Consider the following 24,993-nt stretch of genomic DNA (forward strand, 5'->3'; position numbering starts at 1 on the left):
GGGTGTTTTTCCAATCACATTTCTTCCTTAGAGATGATGGTTCACCACTATCCTTTCAGCTTGTGTTTTTCAGTTCTTAACCCAGTTTTAGTAGTTTCAGCAGTATCCTTAGATTTTTTTTTTTGCTTGATGCAGGAATTTTTTTTTGTATTTACAAAAAATACAGCAATCGTATTCTGAACTGCTCGTTACTGAGGAGAATACATTGAGCGCCGTAGCGTGGCACCATAGCAAAACCACTTCTCCTGAACAGACATTCCGCTGTAGTCTGCCTCAACAAAAAGGAAGTGCCACCTTGTGGTGTTATCAGGTATTAATGTGTCCCCACATTAGTAAACCTCGGCCTGTTACTGTATATTGGACAGTATAAGATAAAAAAAAATATATATACAGTTTATAAGAATGTTAAACAACTAGTGCACGGCTGTGCTTTCTGAAAAAGAGGTTATGCGAGTTTGGTCAAAGTCCAGTGAATGGTTTAGAAGCAGTTGTGGATAGAAGAAAATCGTGGTGAGAACGGATGACAGACAACGCTGACCACGCAAGATGATGGATAGTGATCCCTATCAAAAATGGTGACTGGTTAAACAGGGTGAAACTGGATTGATTCGCCCATGTCACTCAGGAGCGAGAAATAATCATTCATGACCCAACCTATACAATATACAGTGTTTATTGAAAGCAGTTTCATAAATTATAATCTACAAAGGTGCAATAATGATATTTAAAAGACTATATTTATACATTTCACTCATTAAACATTTGTCTGTTTCTCAAAACAGAAGCACACTGTCAAATAATATAAAGCATGTAACAGGATGCTTCAATATGAAATATATCTCCTAACGGAACAGACTCACAGATATTAAACACTCCCCACCTGACACAAAACCTTCCTTGTGGAGCTACAGTGGATCTACTAAAGGTCCTTCATTTTCGAAACATCTACTTCACACAAATTCACAAAGTTTACATGTTTAAACTGAACTAGCCCTGACTTTGCTCATAATCTGGGACTGATCTTAAACTTAGACTTATTATCAAACACCACCCCTGGCGTGAACATGTAAGTCATTTTTTGGTTTTATAATTAAAACAGGACAAAGTTCATGTCTTTCAAATCCAGCTGAGAATATAACTTATTCCTCAAACACTGAGAAAGTTCTTTGTCTTGTTTCATGAAGAATTAAACATTCAGAATTGAACTACTTTTTAATCTAGTCTACTAGATATGCTAGGGATATAAACAAAAGCAATCATCTCTATATGACACTTTTGTGTTTTCGAAACCAGGTGATAAGTTTTGAGTAGTCACGTTGTGAATAATCTGTGGTTTGTGCGATGCCTGGGTGCAAAAGAGCTAAAAAGATGCAAACATACAAAAATGATCTAAACAGTCTTTGACCTGTGAGAAGTGTGTTTTATCCACAATAAATCACACGCTCTATTTGATTATTGTAGACTACTTTGGCCCCGGGCTGCAGACTCCAGCATACTCTCCTTTTCGCAGCCATAAACCACCACCTCTCTCCTGCTGTAACGTCATGGCAAAGGTAAAGTATCTCATTTCCTTTTCTATCATCCACGATGATGGCAGATGTCCAGTCTTTCATGAGCAGCAGTCATCTCTATGAAATTCTGGTGTGTATCCTGGATGAGTAGTGTGGAGAATGTGTGATGAAACATGGAGATAAAGATGATGATCATCATCACCACATGTCTCCTTACTGTAATACGGAAACAAAGCAAAGGGAAATGGTTCAGTAATTAGTCTACAGTATTGAATAGTGTTTGTTTCATAAATATTTATAAATGTTTCTATGTAGCTTTATATTGAATTGATAAAAGGCGAAATATTTTTATATAAAAAAAACATTTTTCAATAATCAGAATAGAAAAATAAATGAATAATAAAATAAAACATTAATATAATCTACTCTTCAACTCTACACCAATTAAAATATAGCACTTTGCCTGTCTCAGCCTACTACGTCTACACTTACTCACTTATTGTCTATAGCACTTTATCCTGTACACAGGGTCGTGGCGGGGGGACTGGAGTCTTTCCCAGGAGACTTAGGGCACTAGGCAGGGTACACCCTGGATGGTGTACCAATCCATTGCAGGCTTGTGCTCATTTACACACTACAGGCAATTTGGTCAATTGGTTAAACTTGCATGTTTTTGGACTGTGGGAGGAAACCGGAGTACCTTGAGGAAACCCACCAAGCACGTGGAGAACATGCAAACTCCACGCACACAGACCTGAGGCAGGAATCGAATCTAAACCCTGGAGGTGCAAGGTGACAGTGCTAACCACTACACCACCATGCTGCCACTCTAACTACATTAAAAATAATATGTGGACCCATTAAACATTTAAAATCTTAAGTATAAACTTTTTTATCATTAGTAAGAACGTTTTTACAAGTCACATGTTTAATTTGCATCATCCAGATTATTGTTAGAATAAAAGAAGAATACAAATCAATTATGTTTCTTATTTTTTGTAAGTCTGAATGATCAGGTCACTTGGAACACACAACCATTTTATCCAAATTAAAGTTTAAATACATTATAAATAATTTGTTTAAATACAATACATCATTAGTAAGATCACATGTAATTAGCATGTAAGTGGTTAACATTTTGTGCACTTGTCTATGTTAAATAGTCTGAACCTTTCAACTTTTAACCTACTTTTATCTCTTTTAGTTTTTCTAGGGCAAGATGCAGCTGTTTTCAAAAAAGATAGCTATATACGTATATGGTCTGATATTCAATGTGGGTTCATTTTTAGAAAATTGCCAACCAAATTTTCCTTGAATCATCCTGGAAAAGTGAGATTAATATTGAGATTACTGCTTACTGAACTGTTAAACATGAGTTTGGTGAACTAGTGTAGACACAAGCATCTACGGGTTTCAATCTTTGGGTACTAAAGATGTTTTGGATAATGGATCATCCCTGAAATAGTAGAATATCAGCCATCCAGAGAGATAATTATAAAATTTAATTAGATTTTATACTCACGAAATAAACGTCCAGCACTGAACCGTCGTCTCGGTCCATGTCTACTGTGCTTTGCTCAGACGTCAGACAGATGGCGCTGTCCTCCAGCCTGTAGTTCGAGTACGAGTTGGGATATCTGCGTCAGAGACATACACCATCATGACACAGAAGCAGGCAGAATATTTTCATTTGGGATATTATTGCTACCATAAAAGAGGGCCAGGATGACGAACATGATAAACGCAGTCCATATTCCGACAACATGTGATACCCGGAGCATTGTTGTGCGGAAAAACCCCTGGGTGCTGGCATTCATCTGGGTGTCACTTTGATACGTAACATCTACCAAAAATTTCTGTAGATGAAGTATTCCCTGATGGCAGTGGCCTCTATAAGCAGGATAATGAACCCTAATGCACTGCAAAATCATTTGGGAATGGTTTGACAAAGGGATCAAGGTGTTGATTTGGTCTCCGAATTCGCCAGATCTCAGCCTGATTGAGTGTCTGTGTGATGTTCTGGACTAACAAGTATGATCCATAAATGCCCCACCTTGCAAGTTATATAGCTTAAATGATCTCCGGGTAACAACTTGGTGCCAGATACCACATCGGATCTTGTGCCCTGATGGATCAAAGTTGTTTTGGTGACACGAGAGGGACCTATACAACATTAGGCCGGTGATTTTTTTTTGTCATGACTGATCGGTGTATATTCTTGTATGTTAAACCTGATGTTAGAAATTTTCTTTTTCTTTTTTTAGTTTTCTGTATTGTTGACAGATTAAAGCAAAAAGCAGATGGCTCTGTTACATTGTAGTGAGCGTTAATTTATTTTCTGATCCAATATGAGTGAAGAAACAGTGCAAATAATACTAATTATTTTTTAACATTTTGATCAGAATAAATCCACCTCAATGTTTAAAAGAGGATAAAAATTTTGTTATTTATATGCGAGGGCCTTCATACTTACTAGATCTCGGTCGAATTTGACAATTATGGCGGATATGGGAGTGAAATATCTATGCCAATGTTCACTGAAGCCCGACATTTTAATAAGATGCTGTTTTTGCCTTTAAATTTGTAACCTGTCTGTATGTCACCTTACCATCTCACCTCTTTTAGCCGAGGAATGTGCACCTTGTGACCTCTTTACTTCTTGGACTTCGACTTGTGTTAGAAGTGCAAGAATTTGTCGCCGAGGCTGTTTATTAACCCTGGTCTGTCCTAGCGAAATTTATTGTTGACCAGAATATAATATAGATCTGGGATAATAGATTAATTGAGGTAATTGCAATCAATTGTTAGATTCAATGTTCAAATACAATGGATTCAAGGTATTAGGAATAAACTTTTTTTCATAGACATTCTTCAACATGATTAAAAATTTGAATCGTTTATTAAAAACGAAAGCTCTGCTCTTACTGGAAGAAAATCAAATTTAGGGTGGTTACAGTAACTCTGCTTTGCATTCGGCTGCTTTACACCACCCTGATGATCTTTAATCATCCCACACCTCTGGGACTTTGCACATTGTTCTGTTTGAGTTTGCACATTGCTCATTTTTTACACAAATGAGGACCAACTGCACTCAGCTATAACTTATGCACCTAACATCTTATACACTTCGATTTCAATTCTATTTTATTAGCAACCTTATATATGTTATATATGTTCATTGAGAAATTTTATTTTATTTTTTTCACAGGGGGTCGTATATAAGCATTTAATTGCATATCATACAGTATATGGCTAATTATGGCTAGTTAATTGGATTTATTAAGTTGTGTTTTATTCCTTGATAACAGAATTACCAGTCGTTGACAGTTGTCAGAAATAGTTAAAAATAAGCTGTTCAGCTTTAATGTAATCAGTGATATTATTATTTCAGGGGGAAGTTCATGTACATGTCTGCCTGTCTTTCTGTATGGCAGAACTCTCTGCCTAGGTTATTATACAACTGTAAAAAGAAATAAAAGGTTGAGTATCTTACGCTTTGTTTACGCTTTGTTTCGTCGTCAGACAAATACACTCCCTGTTCGGTAATCGGAAAGTGAATCGTAGAGAAGAAATCGAAAAAGTAGATCAGATAAAGATTAAGTTTTGTCTAATCCCAGCAAAAACATACAGTATAGCTTTTTTAATTAATAACTATTGGTTCAGGTGTTTGTATACATTAAACAAGTAGCTTAGTAGTAGCTTATTTTAAATAAGATTATTAAATCAGCCACATAACTGTTTATAACATCGCTCAATATTTTGATTTCACTTATGGTGCAGGTTAAACTTTAGGCCAATATCGAAGTACTGCGAAAGTATCATCAAATTCTGTCGATTTAAGACGCGCCCACAGTTTGACGCATGCGCAGTATCCTGGCAAACTTTATCAGATTATACCTTCTACCCAATATTTTAATTTTAATTAATGATGCAGGTTCAACTTAAGGGCTGGCAAAGATTCATTAAATTCATTAAAGACTGGTATTGGGTGCTCCATTTGCAAAAGATGTCACTGAAAGAAAAAACGTCCCAAGTGAGCCAAGGCAGTACGTTACAAAGTACGTCAGAATTTCCAAAATTGTATCCAAAATCCATCACAAATATGTACTGAACTTTAAGTAAACCTCTATTAAGTCAAAACACACTGCTGTGCATATATTTACACAGCAGCTACTGGCTACAATAGCTCCTGATTTATGTTTATTTTTCCGAGTTATGGTGAAACGTGTGCTGTTTCATCAAAGAGAAAATAAAGCCATTGAAGTCACCTTGTATTTACCTCTCCCTCTGAATGGATCACGCAGACAGATCGACACCATGTTATTACGGTCCAGACTGTCGCCTTGTCCACCAACACAACATAATCCCTTTATTGTGTTGTGCTAGTGGACAAGGTGACAGGTGATAAAGGAAGTGGACCTGTTTACCGCAGCTGCCAAACAAGCAAGGTATTAGTTGCCTTAGTGCTAAATGCCTTTTTTTTGTAACATTCTCTTTCACCCTATTGTTAGGTCTCTTAGGCTGCTAATGAAATATTCAGGAGGTGTTCCCTGGTAAACAGGTGCACGGCAAAAGGTGAAGAGAGCAAAGCATGGCACGTGTACTGACTGCTACTGGTGAGATACAGTAAACAGAAGACATCAAGTGGATTTAGAGGGTTGTAGTGCAGAGATCTGGTTTATTATCTTCATCACGGGCTAAATATAGGCCTCTAAAAGACAGGCCAGACGTGATGACTGATGTGGCAGGAGTGGAGCGAGGGTGGGAACCCGGCAGGTGTGTGTGGTGGCTCAAGGTATTTCACTGATATGGTGTGTCTGCATGCTTGCACAATGTGTGTGTGTATATAAGTGGGTGTATGGCTATAGGTCATTACCGATAGCTTGGTAGGGGAGGCAGGTATCTGTCACTGACATACATAGTTGGGGCCAGTGAAGAAGGCTCGCCGTAGGTGGGTGTGACCGGGACCAAGTCGGGTCTTCGATAAGAAGCAAACGCTGGGTAGGAAGAAAATGGAAAAGGGGAAAAGTTATGAACACCTTTTAGAACTATCCATAGTTTTTCTGCTTGTTTTTCATGCTTTGAAAGCCCGGACGCGTTATTTATTTATTTAGTTATTTATTCATTCATTTATTTACTAAAGATTCCAGTGGCTCCATCGTCGGGCTGATTCTGACGCCTGCATGCTAACACTATCTGCGAATGGAGTGTGCTGCTTGTTGCAGCTCCTCACGCTGCTCCAATATTTTATCAGCCCTGAATCAGCCATGTGCTGTTTCATTCAGTAAGACACGCCTGTGACACGCCTCCAGCTTAGTTTTTAGGTGGCATTTTCCTCTTAATAAACTGATCAATAAACTGATGACGCTGCCTAGTGTTAAACCGGCCACCGCCCACCCTGCAAACATCGGCCAGCGCCCACCGTAGATTTCTGTTTTATCCCATTTATTTATGTCTTAAAAGTGGGCTTTTACATAATATGTTGCTTTCTTTTTTGACCTACAGATATTTTCCTGTAACACTAAAGTTTTCAAATCAAAAAGATTTTCATTTTATAATGACTTTTTATGTATAACTATGTTTGTACAAAAAACAACAACACAGGGTTCCTAAGACTTTTGCTAATACAGTTATAACAGTACCGTAAATTTTTTATGGTCTATAATTATAATATTCTAAGTTCACGGACAGTCAAATGTTAATTATAAGATATAAATAACCTGAGAAATGTTTGTGAGTTTTTAAATTATTGGAAAGATATCACCCTAATTAGTGATATCGTGGTACGCAATATTTTTCTTCTAACTAAGCTACAGTATATAAGCTGAAAATGAACTGTTTTATAATATTTATAATATTAGCCACAGCGGACCATCCGATCCACACAACAACTTGGCAAAGGTTTTATGCAGGATTCCCTTCCCCACATAACCCTCTCTTCTGGGGTTTGGGCATAGGTAACACCCCCCAAAAAAAACTTCAATAAAGCAGTTTGAGTGTCTAAGAATGCACAATGAGTAACTCCATAAACAGAAAGATTGTAGTATTTGTTGGAACCCATATTTAACATGTTTTTTATTAGGTTCCCAAATTTTCCAAAACTAAAAATCACTTTTTTGCCACAAAACATTTTCTTAATTTAAAATGTATTTTTTGTTGTTGTTCAAACTGAAGCAATTCAGAGTTAAGCTTTAACACATAAATCACTTACAGCAGGCTAACTGTCTGTGTGTTCTTGCAAAACACACTCAGAGGAAAGTGCTATACACTCACTTCCACCTGTATGAGATCACAAATGACAATGACTGGCTCAGGTTGCTATAATTGATATGGGATGGCACGTACACCCTGCCCATCCAAAATTACAACCAGCTCCCTATGACTCTGACGAATAGTTGGATGTGACATCATCAGGATTCAAACTCGTCATCTTTTCCTGATAAGGCGAATGTTTTTCTGTTACACCTGACCTATCCCTATATAAAGATTATATCATTTACGCCCCATGACTTGTATAACTTCATGGTGATGAGTTTGCTCACCTTGCCCATCCAGACTGGCAAGGCTGCGGGCTGTCACTAGTCTTTCACCCCTGTCCTCCGCTCTCTCCTCCCTCTGAGGGGACAGCAGCTCCTGAGAGGACGATTTCATCGGGACTATGGAGTGACGCCCTCTCTTAGAAGGGGAATATCGGTTCGCTGATTAAAAACAGAAAAGTAAAAATAGGGGTGGGGGGGGGGGTATATAAAAAAATAAACAGAGAATAGATTTAATTTCTATTTTCATTAAGAATACTCCTAAAGTTACAGATCCATATGATACATTATCTTTTATCCTCATCATGGGACACAAAAGCAGATTATGAAATAAAAAATCTGTCCTTAAGCCTCATTTCAAAACAGCTCATGCAAATGAAACTAATATTATTATGGAAATGCTAGTAAGGATAATAAACTCTTTAGAACCGAGTAATATTTACATATACGTATTGTAGGTATAAAGAGAACTATTTAAGTACGTCCAGCAAAAATGTGGATGATATTTAAAAGGATTTAATAAAGACTTTTTACCATCTAACATTTCCACATGATAGCATTAGGGCATTTTAATTTATATAAAGCAAATTATGTAAAAAAAAAAAAATCAAATCAATACATTTTTTTAATCAATCCTTGCCCTTAAAACAATCAATGCTCTTAGTCACACTTTTATTTAAAAAATTGTTCTAGGGTTTACTGTTAACTCCAATCTAATGAATATATATTTACAGTTTTCTGAACTCAAGTGTCAATGTAATACATGGTATCGGTAGAAAAACCCAATTTTGCTCAAAATCTTTTTTAGAATTCAGCCAGTGTGTTTTTCAGAACCAGAAATAGCAGAAAAAAATTAAATTTCACAATGTGAAGGGCTCTTGTAGGTCAACACTCAGGCATGAACGTCACATGATGCTAATGAAAGTGAGAATGTAAGCATTAGACTAAGAATGAGAATGCAAGTAGTTTCTGTTTTTTAACATCCTTCTCTGTCTCAAGGGTTCACTGGTACTTTTCAAAATGAATGTTTTTTCCAAAGTCTTTTTTTATCATTTGCATGTGTTGTTGATTAAGGTGCATATTCATGTAAATTACAAGCATGTCTAACATGCAGTGATGTAATACTGAGGCCTTTATAACCTGTTCTAAATTTATGCAGGTACTACAGAAATTCTAGAGAAACCCTCCCTAGAAACTCACTCTGAATTTTCCGGAAGACTCTGGTGCTCATGAATTTGAGAAATCTGTTTGCATAGAAGCTCGGCCTGTGGACAGACACCGTATCCTAGAGATATTGAAAGAAAGAACCATTTGATCAGGGCGTCTGATTTCATAATACAGCATCAATAAGGCTTGTTCATAAAAGACAGGCTGATGTACAATCTATCAACTTACACCATCATAGACAAGCGCTTTCCAAGAGTGCTCCAGCTTCTTGATAAACCTTAGTGGAACAAGAGCAAAGACAGCTTGGTTTGGCAAGGAAAAAGCTTATGTAAAATATTAGAAAAACAAGCATTTCTTTTTTAGGTTGCATACACCCAGTGGGTAAATACTGAGTCATCAGCACTGTCACGTAAGGCAAAAAAAAACAAAAAAAACACACACAATGGGAAACTCTGTTATAGGAAAATAATCCAAATCAGGATGAAACATTTACTGTATCACTTTAAAGTTGAAGGAGTTTTAATAACAGCATGTCATGAAGGGTTTTATTTCTCCCATATGAAAGCAAGTTGGCGAATATAACAATTTTGTATTATTAAAAAAAATGTGTCGAAATTTCCAGCTAATGTAGTGGATGATCAATAAACAAGTGCCTGTTATCACTTATGCTATATCAGCTGTAAACAGCCATTATTGGAATGACTTCCATTTTTTCCCCTTACAATAGTAAGTAGTAATAGTAATAGTAAATATAATTAATATCACTCTCTTATATCAGAAAACATAAAAGTTATAGTTTTACCCCCTTTCAACATCATTCAATAAAAATTTAATACAAGCCTCCACACAGAATTCTTTTTCTCTTAAAAATTACATCACTCCCAGTGTGAGTTGCTCCTATAGAAATGATATTTTTTTAAGAATGAGACCAAATGTATTAAAATAGACTAGGAGTATCAAACCTAATCCAGAAAGGGCCGGTGTGGGCTAGTAAAGGCTTTCATTTCAACTAAGCAGAAGCCACACCTGATTCCACCTGTTTAATTAGACATTCTTGGCATTCAATAGACTACCAGGTGTGGCATCTGCTCAGTTGGAATGAAAACCTGCAACCACACTGGCCCTTTCTGGAAAAGGTTTGAGACCCCTGATACAGACCATGCAGCTGGAACTGTTGGAAATTAATCAACAACTTGCAGCAAATACAGAAACATATATACAATACAGGCTATATCACTCAACCTATGAATATCTTATAAGCATTTATAAGAATAAGGTAGAACTCACGAAAACCCTGAATATAGCAGTGTGTTACGAATAATGCTAATGCCATTCAGTGCTGATTTAGGTGAATAGGGTGCAGCACGAGACTCTACAGTATGTACTACCTGTATGACTGCAGGATGTCGATTATACCCAGAAAAATCAGCAGCTTCTCGCCCCTGTTCGTTCTGGCTGGGATGCCACCCATTCTGCACAAACAAATAATAAACCAAGAAGTTTACTTTCTATTATTGTTTGATCATTTGCGGTCGCAAGATATCAAAGATGATTATGGTATTTTTTAAATCACTAGCTATTTAAATCAAAATGTGGGACAAAATCAAATGAGTTGGTCATAATTAAAGGCATAATTAAAATGCACAGATTTGCTTATTTTACAATAACCTATGAATATGAGCTCAAGTGTCAGGGAAAGACTTTTATCACAAAAAATAAGTTGGAAAGGCCTTATGAATTGACTAATAAGAAATATTTATATCATGTATCAATATAAAATACTATTTGTGTAATACATAAGAACTAGTCTGTGACATTTCCTGAGAGTATGGAAAAACCTCTAAAAACAGAGATTTTAGGTTTTAGGTGAAATTTGACTGTGAGAAAACAGAGTAAGGAAAATAAATATGATTACATGTACAGTGTTTCCACTCCAGTAAATGTGGTTTATAAGGTTGATGAAGGAAACCATTATGTCATAATGACACATAACTCAACATTTATAGCAGGAAACAGAGATCTTTCAGAGATATAACATGACCTAATTGTGCCAAGTGGGCATGCGTTATGAACTCAAAATTCATTTAAAATGGAAAGTTTAGGGTATTTTTGACAACCTCAGTTGCTGCACTCACGTGTCATCTGTGGTTACGACCTCTGCCGCCTTGCCGCCCCCCTGGATAGACTCCATGGCGGTGGAGTAGAGGACCCTCTGTCCGACAGGACGCCTGCTGTCTCCTCCAATTCCATCTGCTTCTCTGTGGTTGTGTGTATCCAGCACGTGTATGCCCAGGAGCAAGCTGTAATCCATGATCTTAAAGCTCTCCAACACCTGTATACACACATACATGCACACACAATGTTTACCACAATGCCCTTTTGCTAATAAATACTAATCAATAACACATAGGACAAGATGATGGTCTGTGATATTAACCCCTTATGGGCAGGAAACAAACAAGACGACAGTCAGATATTTCCGAGCTCTTTAATCCACAAAAGTAACACTACATGAAGCAGACACTCAATTTTCTGGAAGAAACAGCCACTCAGTATTCTGGAAGAGGCAGCCACAAGGGGCACTCTGTCATAATATGCCAAGAGTGTAGAATGTGTGGTTCTCAGCAGTGAGATCAGCAAAAACTAAAACAGCCAGCCAGGAAAGCAAGAGACTTCCTTGCTGTAAATCTGGTGTCAGACAAGGCCATGATCACTGTGTGCGCAGTAAGAGTGCACCAAGTTTGTTTTTGGATATGAATATCTGCCTCAAAGATGCTGAGATACGAAGCATGTGACGTCTGTTTATTTGCCCTGAGTTATTGGTTAATAAAAAGAACACGCTGACCTCCTTCCTGAATAAAGCACTCGCACTCGGAAGCTTTTCACATGAATAAAGGTTTATATGATCTTGCTAAGTGAACACAAATGTGTAATAGCTTTATTTTTGTCCAATCATTAAAACAGCCAGGAATTTTAAAATGTCATGTAGATATGTAGAATATTTTAAGAATTAGATTCAGCATCTGTAATCTAGATCTTGAAAGAACCTCCTTCTGTGAATCATATTGAAAAAATAGTTTTATGCACATTTTCATATATAACTCAGCTCAGAAAATAAATGAGTCAATAATTACAGTGAATAATACACCAGTAGAGAAATATATTTACTTGTGATGTAATTACTGTGTGACAGGAACATCAACATTGTTGGCAATTCAGGTCTAAAGCAATTACGACGCTAAGAAAGACGAGCATCTGCTATCATCTGTGACCCAAGGCTAGAGGATGCCTACATAGCTCACGTTTGCATTTGTACCCAAACTAGGTGTGGCCCATTACCTTGGAAAATTCTGTCTCTAACACTGGTTCAACCTCAGCTAAATCAAACGCGTTCATATTGTTTGTCAGCTGTAAAAGTGTATATATATATATATATATATATATTTTATATCACATGAAAATGAAAACTTCCTACTCATGCAACCTTTTTCTTTCCAGTCCTGATTCACACCTCTGATGCACACCTTAACCTCTTACATCTCCGTTCTTAGCAACACTTGTGTATTTACAGTACGTCATTAACACAGTGCAAACTCTTAAAAGTTGTATAGGTCATGTTTAAATACACAGGTACATCATCAATTGCAAGATCTTTGTAAAAACGTTATTAAGTTTATTAGATTTAATACTGTTACCACATGCTGGAGTTTTTGTGTAGTCATGCAGCTGTTAGAAAATTTACAAAACCAGCATTTTGCAAAACACGTTTATTGGTTTCACTAACCAAAGCCACTTCCTAAGTTTTTTGTATATGACGCACTGTAGGCAGAGAATGTTTTGTGACCAATTTATTACATATATTTAAAAAAAAGAAGACTTTGGCGTAACAGTAGGATGTGCCATGGTACACGCTCTAAGTTTTCCATTGCACTGGAAATTGAAAAATGTAATATGTAGGATTCTGGTGAACAAGACGCATATCTGCTTTGCATGGCCTTCCAGTTTCAGTCTTTTGAATATTCCAATACTGCTTTGCATCCCAGCTGTGGGCTATAAGCCTTCAACAAGGGTGTGTTGGTCAAGCAATCTATTGTTGGCATTAAATTGTGGTCAGTTGCTATGTGGTTACCATCAATTCAACTTGCAGGTGTAAAAACGAACTATGCTTTTTGTTCAGAATGTATGCATAGATACACCTTTCAGTTTGCGCTTAAAATCACATCCGACACAGAAAGACCTGTCACTGCGGTTCAGCAATATGACATCCTGGCTGTCAACAGTTTTCGGAGCTTTGGTTCCTAAATTGTTCTGGTCAAAGCTTTTGTTTTAAACATTTTATTCAACAGAGACAACAAGCTTATATGAGCACACATCCCTTTGTGTGTGTGGTGTTTAGTATAGAGAATATAAATAATGCATTATTGTGCATAGCTACCAGATGTGCTTGTTGCCGTCAGTGTTCCTTCAATATATAAGGGGAATGATGGGAACTTTACTCTTGATGACCTTCAACACAATCAACACAATTAATGTTGTCGCATAGCCTCAAAACACAATTCATAACTCATTTCTCTTATCACTTGGGGTACAGCATTTATAAACAGCTATTCTTTTCACCAACCTTTCTTGGTTCTTGCCAAAAAGCAAAAGTGACAAATAGAGCACAAAGCTATCCACCCTGACTCCCTCATGTAAGAACTTGAACTTACCGCCTTACCTCTGACATCTGACTGAATACTCCTTCTACAACTTCTAAATGAATCTCATCAAATATGATCACAGACATTATGTGGTATGTCCACTAAACAAGACTACGTTAATGACCTGTTACTATAGAAATAATACTTATTATTCTTATTTAGTGTGTGAGTGAGAAAAGGACTAAGCTTAACATATCCAGAGTCATCAACAGTAAAGTTCCCATCATTCCCCTCATATATTAAAGGAACACTGATGGCAACAAGCACATCTGCTAGCTATGCACAATAATGCATTATTTATATTCTCTGTACTTAACACTACACACACACACACACACACACACACACACACTACTAAACTACTGAGAAAGAGAATATGGCAGAGCTGTAGGACGTGTAATAATAATATAGACTGTATTAATGCGGCATTATAAAATCTTTATATTATATCAGGTTATGATAACTGATTGCTTTATGCATGTTCAGCATCAAGGCTGTGTGTGAGATATGATATATAGGTATGTTACTTGTAACATGTAACTTGTACATGTAGCTGTTGATTATCAGAAAATGTTTTGATTAATAGCTGGATCAAATTAATGTTTACTGGATCAATCTCATCATATAAGGTGGCATCATGGCTTAGTGGTTAGCACTGTCGCCATGCACCTCCAGGGTGCAGGTTCGAATGTAGCCTGTACTAGTGTGTGTGAATGTTGACTATATGTCCTACCATGTTCGTAAAAATAGGAATACTGTAAATATAATGCTAATCACCATTGGCCTTCATGGTCCATAGTTAGACAACAGAGGTTCCTGGTTGGATGGATCCTGCCTGATAAAAATAAATAAATAAATTTGTGGTAAAAGTCTGATTGACAGGATTCACATAATTGTCACTGACAACTATGTTAACATGCTGAATTAATTCTAGATGTCTGTTACACTCTGACATGACACCCAGGATTGTCAGTGAAAACTGAGCCAGCATGCTAAAACTATGTGAGTTACGTGTCACTCTCTGACAAGCATTTCACTGGAAATCATGCTAATTAAATGTCAGTCAGTAGTTAAACTGAAAGAAGGCGTGTATTGTCACTGAAAACTGAGCAAACATGCTGAATCAATGTTAGAATATTTGTTACATTCTGACAAGGCCTGCAGGGAAAAGTTAGTTAAACTAGCTAAAATGCTGAATGGAAGGGAGATGCTAGTTACATGCTGACAGGAATCATATGGTTGCCATTTAAAACTTAGCTAAGCTAAGTTAACATTAGCTTAACCAAATGTTAGCCATTGATGAAACTGTACTGTAAGTAGCTTTTGAAAAGTCATCTTCTTATTCCATTCTGAGGGGATTCACATGATTGTCATTGAAAGTGGGGCAGAGGTAGCTCAGTGGGTAAGGAGCTGGATGAAAAATAAGCTAACATGCTAAACCTATATTACAGATACTTTTTCACATTCTCACATGACTCATGATGTCACTGAAAGCTGAACTTACATGCTGAGCCAACATGCTGAACTAACATTAGCTACTTGTAATACAGTTTCTCTCCCAAACATGAGCTAAAGAACAACAGATATTTCTGTACGCTTTTTTAGCCCCAAGCTAAAGTAGAAAAACAGTCGTGTCGAACACTCGGATGCAGTGAGTGTGTCAGAAGCAGAAAATGGCTGGAAAAGGTTTCAAAGTGGCGAAGGTGATCTGTAAATAAAGTCACCTTGCATGTTTGCTTATAGCGTGCAGTCATTACTGGTCACAGTACTGGTCATTCGCTAGGTCAAACTGATTTTGGCTTTTTTTTTTTCTTGTTTTTTTCTTGTATCAGGTGGTTCTAAATAGTATAGCAAACACTAGAAGCCTGGATTACTCTAAGAACCTAAGTGATTGTTATTGCTACTGTAACACTGATCCATGAATAATGTTGTACTTCTTAAGTGCATACACTATACACTGATATAGCATGCATGTAAAAGAAGATTTTCAACTGAGTTTAGTATACTTACAGTAATACCAGATTATTCAGAAACTTCAAACACAATGCATTCATTGACAAGTTTTTTTTTTTTTTTACTTATATGGGGCAGGCAGTAAAGCTTTCTGGGAAGAGGAGTATGAGATGCTTACTCAGGAAAACAGCATGATTTCTGCTTAGAGCACACATCAGTGACACATCACCTCCCAGCTCAAGGGAATGCATAACAATGCGAACTAAAGAGTGTGTGACCTTCCGGTGCTTACACAAGAACCGTTCTGGTCTGAGAGGTCCTGAAAGTAACATAGTTCCTCTTAACCGCTATACCAAGTGTGTGTTGTGACAATCAGGCTGTCACAGCACTTACAAACAGAAATGTACAGCGGCATGAGAAACTTGGCTGTGGGCTATATTGAGTATCTTTGTGTATGAACATACAAAGTTTTATGTTTGTCTCAGTTGGAATGCCTAAATGGAAACTATATAGTGTTAGCAATTATTTTAAGCAACATATAGTACATAGATTTTTACAAGAAATCATTCAGTTATTCATCTCAAAGTATATTATTCAGTAACTAATAAAGCAACAAGGTGCAATAATAAACAACAATCAGTGGCATGGTGGTATAATCCACGGATTAATGATAATTGTTGATTAATTTCCAATAAGAGCATGTCCAAAATGTCCTTCTCCTGGAAAAAGAAGGTCTGTCTTATCTTACTGTAGAAATCTGTAAGCAATTATATTTTTATTAAGCGAAGAATAATGCATTTTTTTTTAGTTTATAAATAGTTTATCTCATCATTTAATGATGAGAACAAGTTAGTTTATTCTAGCACTTATAGCAGCTCTAAGCACTTGTTCCTATACCACTCCCTCTTTTTCTTTCACTTGGTGTCCGTGAGACAAAAAAAAATGCAGTTGGACATGTTTCTGAGACATTGCAAACTACTTTGACCTTAACATTCAAATGTGTTGAGAAACTGACTTTTACAAAGCACCGACCCCCATTCTTAATAAAAACACAATATCCTATTAATGATTACACATTTTTACTTGTAAAATAATGTTTTTCTTGTTTATTCTTAGACTTACATTGTATTATGTTGCATGCCCATCATACAATAAGGTACAATAACCAGTTGTATGATATATATATTTGTTATTTTTATTGCAGCTGAAACTACTGTCACTTTAAAACTTTCTATTACACATTCACAAAAACAAGTTCCCAGTGTTGCAGAGGCAGTGTGGAGGTTATTCTGCTCTTCCTTGTGACTCTCATTTGTGCTGATCCTGTTAGCACCTTCCTGGTCAGGCAGGACAGACAAAGAGCAAAAAACAAAAAAGACTAGTTTTACCAAGAAAAGTGAAATACTGGCGTTTTCAGAGAAACTCTTCATTATATGTGGAGCAGACAGAAGAGGCCATGGTCTGTTACGCCTTGAAAAAGGAAATGCTTTAAAACCTGTTTGCTGGTAAATAAGCAAGTGGTGAAAAAAGGCCACATCTTCATGAAAAGCAGATTTACATATCAGGCAAAAAAAGTAGCTTTGTTACATAATATAATATGACATAATATGCTGCCACAAACTGAGAGAATTACATCAGTTACTTAAATATGTTATGATATCTTGTTTCAACCCTGCAGTATTATAAGTCACTTTGCTAGGTCTTTTATAAAACTTTTATAAAAACTGTCTTTTTAAAATATTTACCAAAAAGTCCCACTTTCAGTATATTAGATCCTTAAAGCATGTTCACTATACATTTAGATTTTTTTTACAGTATAGTCGCTAAACTGATTTAAAGTAAATTGATATATTTAGGTATTTTCTCTGCACCTTAAACAACGTAAACAACAACAGGAAACAATTTGCTTCACATAGTCCATTTAGCACCATAGTAGTAATAAGTGTTTGTATTTGTGTGAATGGAAAAAGAGTCCAAAGGCCAAAGAACCCTACTTATGAACTAAGGTTCATCTAATATTATACCAATAAAACAATTACCCAGCCCAAACAGAAATCATTGCTCTGTGGATGTAAGAATTGTTTTGACTATGCTAACTAATGGAAAAAAAGTTGCATCTTCTATGACGTCAAGGGTCTGAAGGTCTAAAATAGAAAGGAATGTAACAGCAAAGAATTTTCATTCTCTGCCTGTGCTGTTTTGGATGCCTTGTTTTGGCCATGCTGAGAACATTCTTTAATCAGATAATTGAGGAACTTGGGCTGCCATCATGTCCAGAACCCTATCTCTCTCAAAGTGAACAAACAGTTTAGGTTCTCAGCACACTTAGAGTCTGTCAAAAAGACATTCAGGGCAAATCTATATGAGTCATTTAGATTACCTGTACAAAATCTCATCTTTGGTGTTCCGCTGGTTTTGAAAATGTTAAGTTTTACAAATCGGAGACATTTTTTTTCTTGACTCTATGCTCCAATACGTTGAACAACAGCAAACTAATGTGTGTGAAAGCGTTTTCAATTTAGTCTATGAGCAGAGCAGACAACCACCTTACTGCCTCAAGGCAAAAAAGAAAAAAAGAAAGAAAAAAAAAAGGGAGTAACAATGTTTCCGCAAATAAACATCTTGCATAAGGATGATGAACTCATTTTTCAATCAAGAGGAGTTCCTTGTTTACTTATTCACTGTTCGCATCTTTAGACAAAGGCAATAGACTTTACAAACAGATTTGAGCGTCAGTCTTGAGCGTCCTTTCACTTTCGTTTATTTCTACACGTCTAAAAAAGTGTTTAAACAGGAATAGATTATTCACCAAGATATGTCACGCAAATATTAGAACAACCAAGAGCTTGCCTTATTTTAGCTGCTTTCAGGTGGCCTCCCAGCTACCAGGTTACTCAAATATCATCAAATAGGCTCACGTTAGCATTTTAGTATTTTAGTTCTGTCAATATATATATATATATTTAAACTATATTAAAAACCTGACTTACACAGGTTATGTTTGCTATTCTGTCATAGATATGTCATAAATCCAGATTTATTAAGGCATTACTACTTGTAGGAATGTTAGTATGATTATTGGAAAATGAAAATATTGGCCCAATATATACTTTTTGTAAATCCACTGAGGGTAGTCCCTCATTAAAGAGTTGCAAGTAAAGCAAAGCCCTCATTATTTTCACACATGGTAAAAAAGAAAGATGAATAGGCTAAACAATATCTTCAAGATCTACCTTCCTAAAAAGTTTATCTGTAAAGCCAAGCCTACTGTATGTAACACCCTGATCTGGGTTTCTGGGTCAGATTTGCCTCTTAGTTACAAAAGCTAATAAAATGTCAAGCTGTGCCTTGCGTCGGTATTATTATTATGAAATACATTACGCCTACAGGTCAGCACATAATCATTATATAAACCTTACACTGGTGTCTGAGCTTAGGATTATAACTCATTTTGGAAGAGCATTCGGTTCAACTCCTATTAAACGCAGAAATAGCTGTATTAGTGCGTGACACTGGGTTGCATTCAATCAACATCTAACCTTTTATGACAGAATACCAGGTTCTAAAATCCCATATTAAACCAGTGCCTTATTATTGAGATTATGATTATGAAAAGATGAGTGCCCCTTACAAAAAAGGCTGATTAGACCTGGGTGATCCTACTAGTCCTGGTGATATTATATTCCCTACAAATTGTATCTCCTACAAATTAGATCCTGTTGTAAGTAGTGCAGAGGTGACAACTTACCCGGCAGTCGCGCTGTAGGGTCTTCATCAGAGCATTGTACATCTCTGTGTCAAAGAACAAGCCTTCGTGCATGTCCTGAAAGTCCAGGTCTTTGTAAGTGGGACAGGACTTCTCACGCTCTTTTCGAGAGGCCCGCCGCTTATACGTAGAACCTTTGAGATCATATTTGTAGTGCATTTTTAACGAGCGAGGCAGGACATTGTTCATAACCACTACACGGATGTTCATTCCACCCGACTGCATGCAGTAGAGACCGTAGAACTTTGGCAAGAGAGTCCTGGGGTTCTGGTTGAGGTTCTGTGTGAATAGAAGGACATATAAAAAGATAGGTAAATTTGCTTCAGATGACAAACAAAAATCAAAGACAAGTCAAAAATCTTCAAGACTTTACACTCTACCCCTATATTTTGTGAACAACAATTACATATAACAATCAATCATAAACCTTTGATGTCAACCATCTGATGTCATACAGTTTCCAGTGTATCTATTGGATCTACTGGAGAGCACAATACTTATTACTTACTAATAATTTAGTTGTGTTTTCGATGCATCCAGTTATTTGCACTCTCAGTTTGCTGGTGAGACTGGCCAAGGGTGTTTATTACAGTATATATACAAGGTGATTAAATGAAAGAAATGGGAACAAATGTTGCAATGCAACAGGCTACAAAGTGCCTAAAGATACAATTTAAAATGAGGTTGTTTACGTGACAACCTCAGCAGCAACCTTATTTCCCTTCTCGTCTGTTCCAGCCACTCAGCATTCAGCATCACTAGTATACTAATCATCATCTGCACCTGTTTCTTATGTTTTATCATGTTTCTTAATGCCTTAAGTTAGATGTTTTTATAGGTCAAAAACGTTCCTCTAAACGTGGTCAGGTACATGGACTGGACAGAAAATGCGAGGAAAATGAAAGACCTTCAGGAAGTCTGCATATGGTACTCCATACATGATAAGGGACTCATGAAGTCATAACACTAAGCCTGAGTGTTCAATGCAATGCTTGTATAACAATTTACTGTAAGTACAGAATAAACATGACAGGGTGTGTTACTGTAATTATAGGTGGAGCACTGTGGTGCAGCCTGATGCAAGTGGAATTATTACTATCACCATGAAATTTATTATTTTTAAATATCTATTTATTAATAAATGATTTTTAACAAAATTTAGTCACTTGTAATGGACCAAGCATGCACAACGGGTGCAGGCACATACTATAACTTCTTCCCTTCTCATGCATTATAAGTAGTATTTTGCCCGGCGATAAGGTACATGACAAAATCATAAATGCAATAAATACCATTTGCTACCCAAATGTTGTGTTTTTAAGGCAAAAGAATACATTGTACAAAGCATTCCCTTAAAAAAATGGTTGAATCTTGTGGTTCTGATGAACTCACTCCCCTTCCAGAAGCCTGAGAGCTGTTCTGCTGGAAGGCATATCTTCACAACATTCATTGACTGAGCCCTTATTAAAAGCTGAGAGGAGTAGAGGAAAGCAAAAAAAAAAAAAAAAACGGCATGAAGTGAAGGAATAAGTAAAACTTTGAGAAAAGATCCGGACTCACCATGTAATAGCCTGGCAGCAGTTTCTGAAGAAACTCAGCCTCCTTGTGCTGCAAGGTTTTAATGATGAACTCGTCATCGCTAGTCAGGTAGAAGAGCGAGCCACTGGCCCCGGGGTTGGACAGCTCGATCAGCGGCTCCTTGCAGATCGAGTACTGTGTGAGAGAAAGAAATATTATTTCACAACTGAGCACTGCTTGCTTGACTGGACATACATGTCAAGATGCATTATATTACCAATGCTGATGGTCTCCGCATCCAACATAAACACTATATACACTATCGTTCAAAAGTTTTAGAACACTTGCAAATTTATTTTTTTTGTTTAGTGATTTCTTTTCTACATTCTACAACAATACTGGGGATTTCAAAACTATAAAATAACCCATATGGGATTAGGTAATTATGTAACAACAAGAAAAACAACAGTTAGTTGTTATTTTAATACACTGAGGTCAGCCTTTCTGTAATAGTTCTTGCAAGAACAGTATTGTCAAGTGCATTTGCAAAATCCGTCACGCACCATAATGAAACTGGCTCTCATGAAGGCCATCCCAGGAGGGCGAGACCAAAACCTACCTCTGCCGCAGACGAGAAGTTCATTTAGAGTTATCAGCCTGAAAAATGACCAATTACCAGCACCTCAGATTAGAGGCGTTATGAAGTCTTTACAGAGGATAAGTAGCAGAAACCTCTCAATATCAACTGTTCAAAGGAGATTAATGCATTTTTTGGACACCCTCAGCATTCCTTTAAAACGTAGAAAGAAAAAAAATTCAGGAACCATCATGGAGTTAGAAAGTGTTCTAAAACTTTTGAACGGTAGTATATACACCCTACCCTTTTACAAATGCACTTAACAATACTGTTCTTGCAAGAACTATTCCAGAAAGCCTGACCTTCGTGTCTTAAAATAACAACTGACTGTTGTTGTTATTACATAAGTACTTATTCCATATGTGTTATTTCATAGTTATTTCATTTCAAATCATCAGCATTATTGTATAAGGTGGAAAATAAATCACTAAACAAAAACAAAGAAAATAGCAAGTGATCCCAAACACGTTAGGTGCTTATGAGCAGTTGTTGGCATTAGGATTATTGTTGGCATTAGGATTATTTCTAAATGGATTATTGTATTTATTAACAAAAATTTTAATATATGGCCATAAAATGTAGAAGGAAGACATAGACTCGTCAATCCTCAGGTTGTTGTACACCTATCACCTCTATACCAGGTTTAGTCCATGACCCATGAGGAATTTCTTTCAGTGGTAAAAAAACAAAGCACTTGTAAGTTACTCTAGGTAAGGAATTTGAAATTCTGTAAATGTAAATCTTGTGACCTTTCAAACTTAAGACAATGAAACCAGGAAGTCCAGACAAAAAAAAGAAGACAGGGACCAGGAAGCCCAAACAGATGGAATATCTCATTTCAACAATGTCATCTCATGTGTAACAGCAAACCAGTCAGACCTCACACACTTGAAAACCGGTGACAAATCTACAAGTCTGTAGTACCATAATGTGTGTGTGTTTTTTTTGTGTTTTTTTACGTGTTATAGACAGGTTGTCGTCTGCCTGGCATTTCCTGAGTCACACAGTACTGTAAACACAAACACAGGCTCGTTTGAAAAGCCTCACAAAAAGAGAGGCTTGAATGATGGGAGATGAAAGTGAAAAGTTTTAGAATGGATTGTAAAATGGATTTTTTTAAAGAATTAAAAAAAGGATTTTTTTTTTACACCGTACCATTTTATATGATGTAATTTTGTGTGGTGTTGTCTCAGTGAGGAGAATAAAAACCTGAACAAACTCTAGTACACTGCCACCCATAAACAGAATGGCTGGTTAATAAAACTCCCGAACAAACTTTATGCTACAATCTCCATGTACACACACACACACACACACACACACACACACACACAGAGTGCCAGTGTCTGGTTAATGAAAATGAGCGGTGAGGTTATGCCCAGAGCACAAACACAAAGGCATTTGCATTTGGACCTGTTCTGATGTGTGTGCTCTTAAAGGTACACTCTGGACCTCTCTCACTCTTTCTCTACACTGTTCCCTGTACAGGATCACAGGCAGCCTGGAGCCTCTTCCAAGGACCAGGGTATGAGGCAGAGTACACCCTGGACCCATAGTCCCTTCTATGGACACACAATCACACATACAGTGTACTGTATACTCACTCACTCACTCACTCACTCACTCACTTACACATTACAGGCAATTACACGCCGTAACGTGACCACTATATTAACACATTAACATTGATTATCAATTATATACCACAACAACTGGTGACAGGATCATGGACATTCAAGGCTCATTATTGTCTATGGGAAGCCAAGGCCAGCCTGGTCAGCTACTGTAAGACCACCAACCTGGCCTCCAAATTCCTCAAATCCCAATCTGATCGGGCCCCCATGGGATCCACCAGACAAACAAATCTGACCCAGGGAGGCCTCATCCTGCAAACTACAGCACCCAAGGATCAGCTGCCAAAGTCATGGTGCCAAACACCACAGCACATTTCTATAAGTCTTTTAAATTCATGCCCTGAAGGGTCAGAGCTGGGCAGAATGTTAGGGCTGATCAGTTTCTAAAGGCTGGTGATCTTTAAGATATAAACAGTGACAGCTCGGTGGTAAAGCCGTTGGACTTCTAATCAGAAGGTTGTGAGTTTAAATCCCAGAACTGCCAAGCTGCCACTGGTAACTGTCTGACAGTCTAACTGTCAAACTGCTCAGTTTAATAAAAGGCATAAGTGTCACTTGCTGTGAATAAGGGTGTCTACCAAGTGCAAAACATATAACATTATACATATACTGTAACCAGAACAACTCTATTATTTAGCTAGTATCAAATAACTAACCAGCCTAACTCACAATCAAGATTATTATTATCAGTAATAAAATTACAACAAAGGCTTGCTGTGTAAGCAAGTGGTATGACTTTATACTGTTTTGCTTCTCTTTTGAATAGCTGTATAAATCTATAAATATCCACTCCTTGTAAAGCTTTTATCTTCTGTCTGTCTCATCCTGAAACCTATGTAATTAATACTTTAGTGCAATAATTATAGTTTTGAATTTGCCCCATATAGCCTTAGGAGTTTACATTTTTCGCTGTAATAACTACCTTTGGACATGTATTTTTTTGTGAGTTTCAGCTAAACAGGTTTTCTGTTTTTATCTCAGTGCACATCAACTTCTGAGTCAGAGCATCTTGTTCTCATGCATTTCAAGTTACCTAGTAGGAAAATCAATATAGCATGCTGCCTTCTTTTCGTTACTAATGTTTTATGCTTTTGTTACACACTATGTTCTTTTATCCTCTTGTTCCTTCACCTGAGGTAACGTTCCAAAAATAAATGCAGAAAGATGGAGGGAAAAACATATGACGCTATGAATGACGACATGATGAAAATGTTAAAGCATTCAGGAATTTTAATATCCTGTGTCTAGGCCTCAGTAGACATTCTGTTCACAGAAAGTCCTACACAGTAAAATCCTCAGTGTTGTTTTAATACTTTCAGAGCTCTTTTGAGTCGAACCGGACTTATATAAACACTGTAATGTGTTAATTCAACAATCTGGGTGTTAATTCAACTCTGGGAAAAAGCCGTGTAGTCTCACTGATATACTTACCAATCACCGACGATAACCACAAAAGTTGACGTATTTAATTATGGCACATAAAGAGAGGTATATGACTGTAGGTGTGTCACAATAAAACGTGATGTGATGTGTGGCACGCTTTTGAGGGCCTCTTCTGTGCCCTGAGGCTA

General features: G+C 36.9%; 1 protein-coding gene across 1 annotated transcript in view; it reads right to left on the reverse strand.

The window, feature by feature from the left end:
• Positions 1-657: 657 nt before the first annotated feature.
• pip5k1bb (phosphatidylinositol-4-phosphate 5-kinase, type I, beta b) overlaps positions 658-24,993 on the reverse strand; it is a 47,464-nt gene continuing 23,128 nt past the window's right edge. Inside the window, exons 7-16 of the mRNA XM_053503956.1 lie at positions 21,194-21,346; positions 19,616-19,912; positions 11,350-11,546; positions 10,603-10,686; positions 9,443-9,491; positions 9,248-9,332; positions 8,054-8,209; positions 6,388-6,508; positions 3,034-3,148; positions 658-1,727 (exon numbers count right to left, since the gene is read on the reverse strand). Coding sequence (XP_053359931.1) covers positions 1,725-1,727; positions 3,034-3,148; positions 6,388-6,508; positions 8,054-8,209; positions 9,248-9,332; positions 9,443-9,491; positions 10,603-10,686; positions 11,350-11,546; positions 19,616-19,912; positions 21,194-21,346 — 1,260 coding nt within the window. The 3' untranslated portion in view covers positions 658-1,724. The remainder of the gene's footprint in view (positions 1,728-3,033; positions 3,149-6,387; positions 6,509-8,053; positions 8,210-9,247; positions 9,333-9,442; positions 9,492-10,602; positions 10,687-11,349; positions 11,547-19,615; positions 19,913-21,193; positions 21,347-24,993) is intronic.

The sequence above is a fragment of the Clarias gariepinus genome, chromosome 9 (genome assembly GCF_024256425.1).
Source record: "Clarias gariepinus isolate MV-2021 ecotype Netherlands chromosome 9, CGAR_prim_01v2, whole genome shotgun sequence".
In the NCBI taxonomy this organism is placed as follows: Eukaryota; Metazoa; Chordata; class Actinopteri; order Siluriformes; family Clariidae; genus Clarias; species Clarias gariepinus.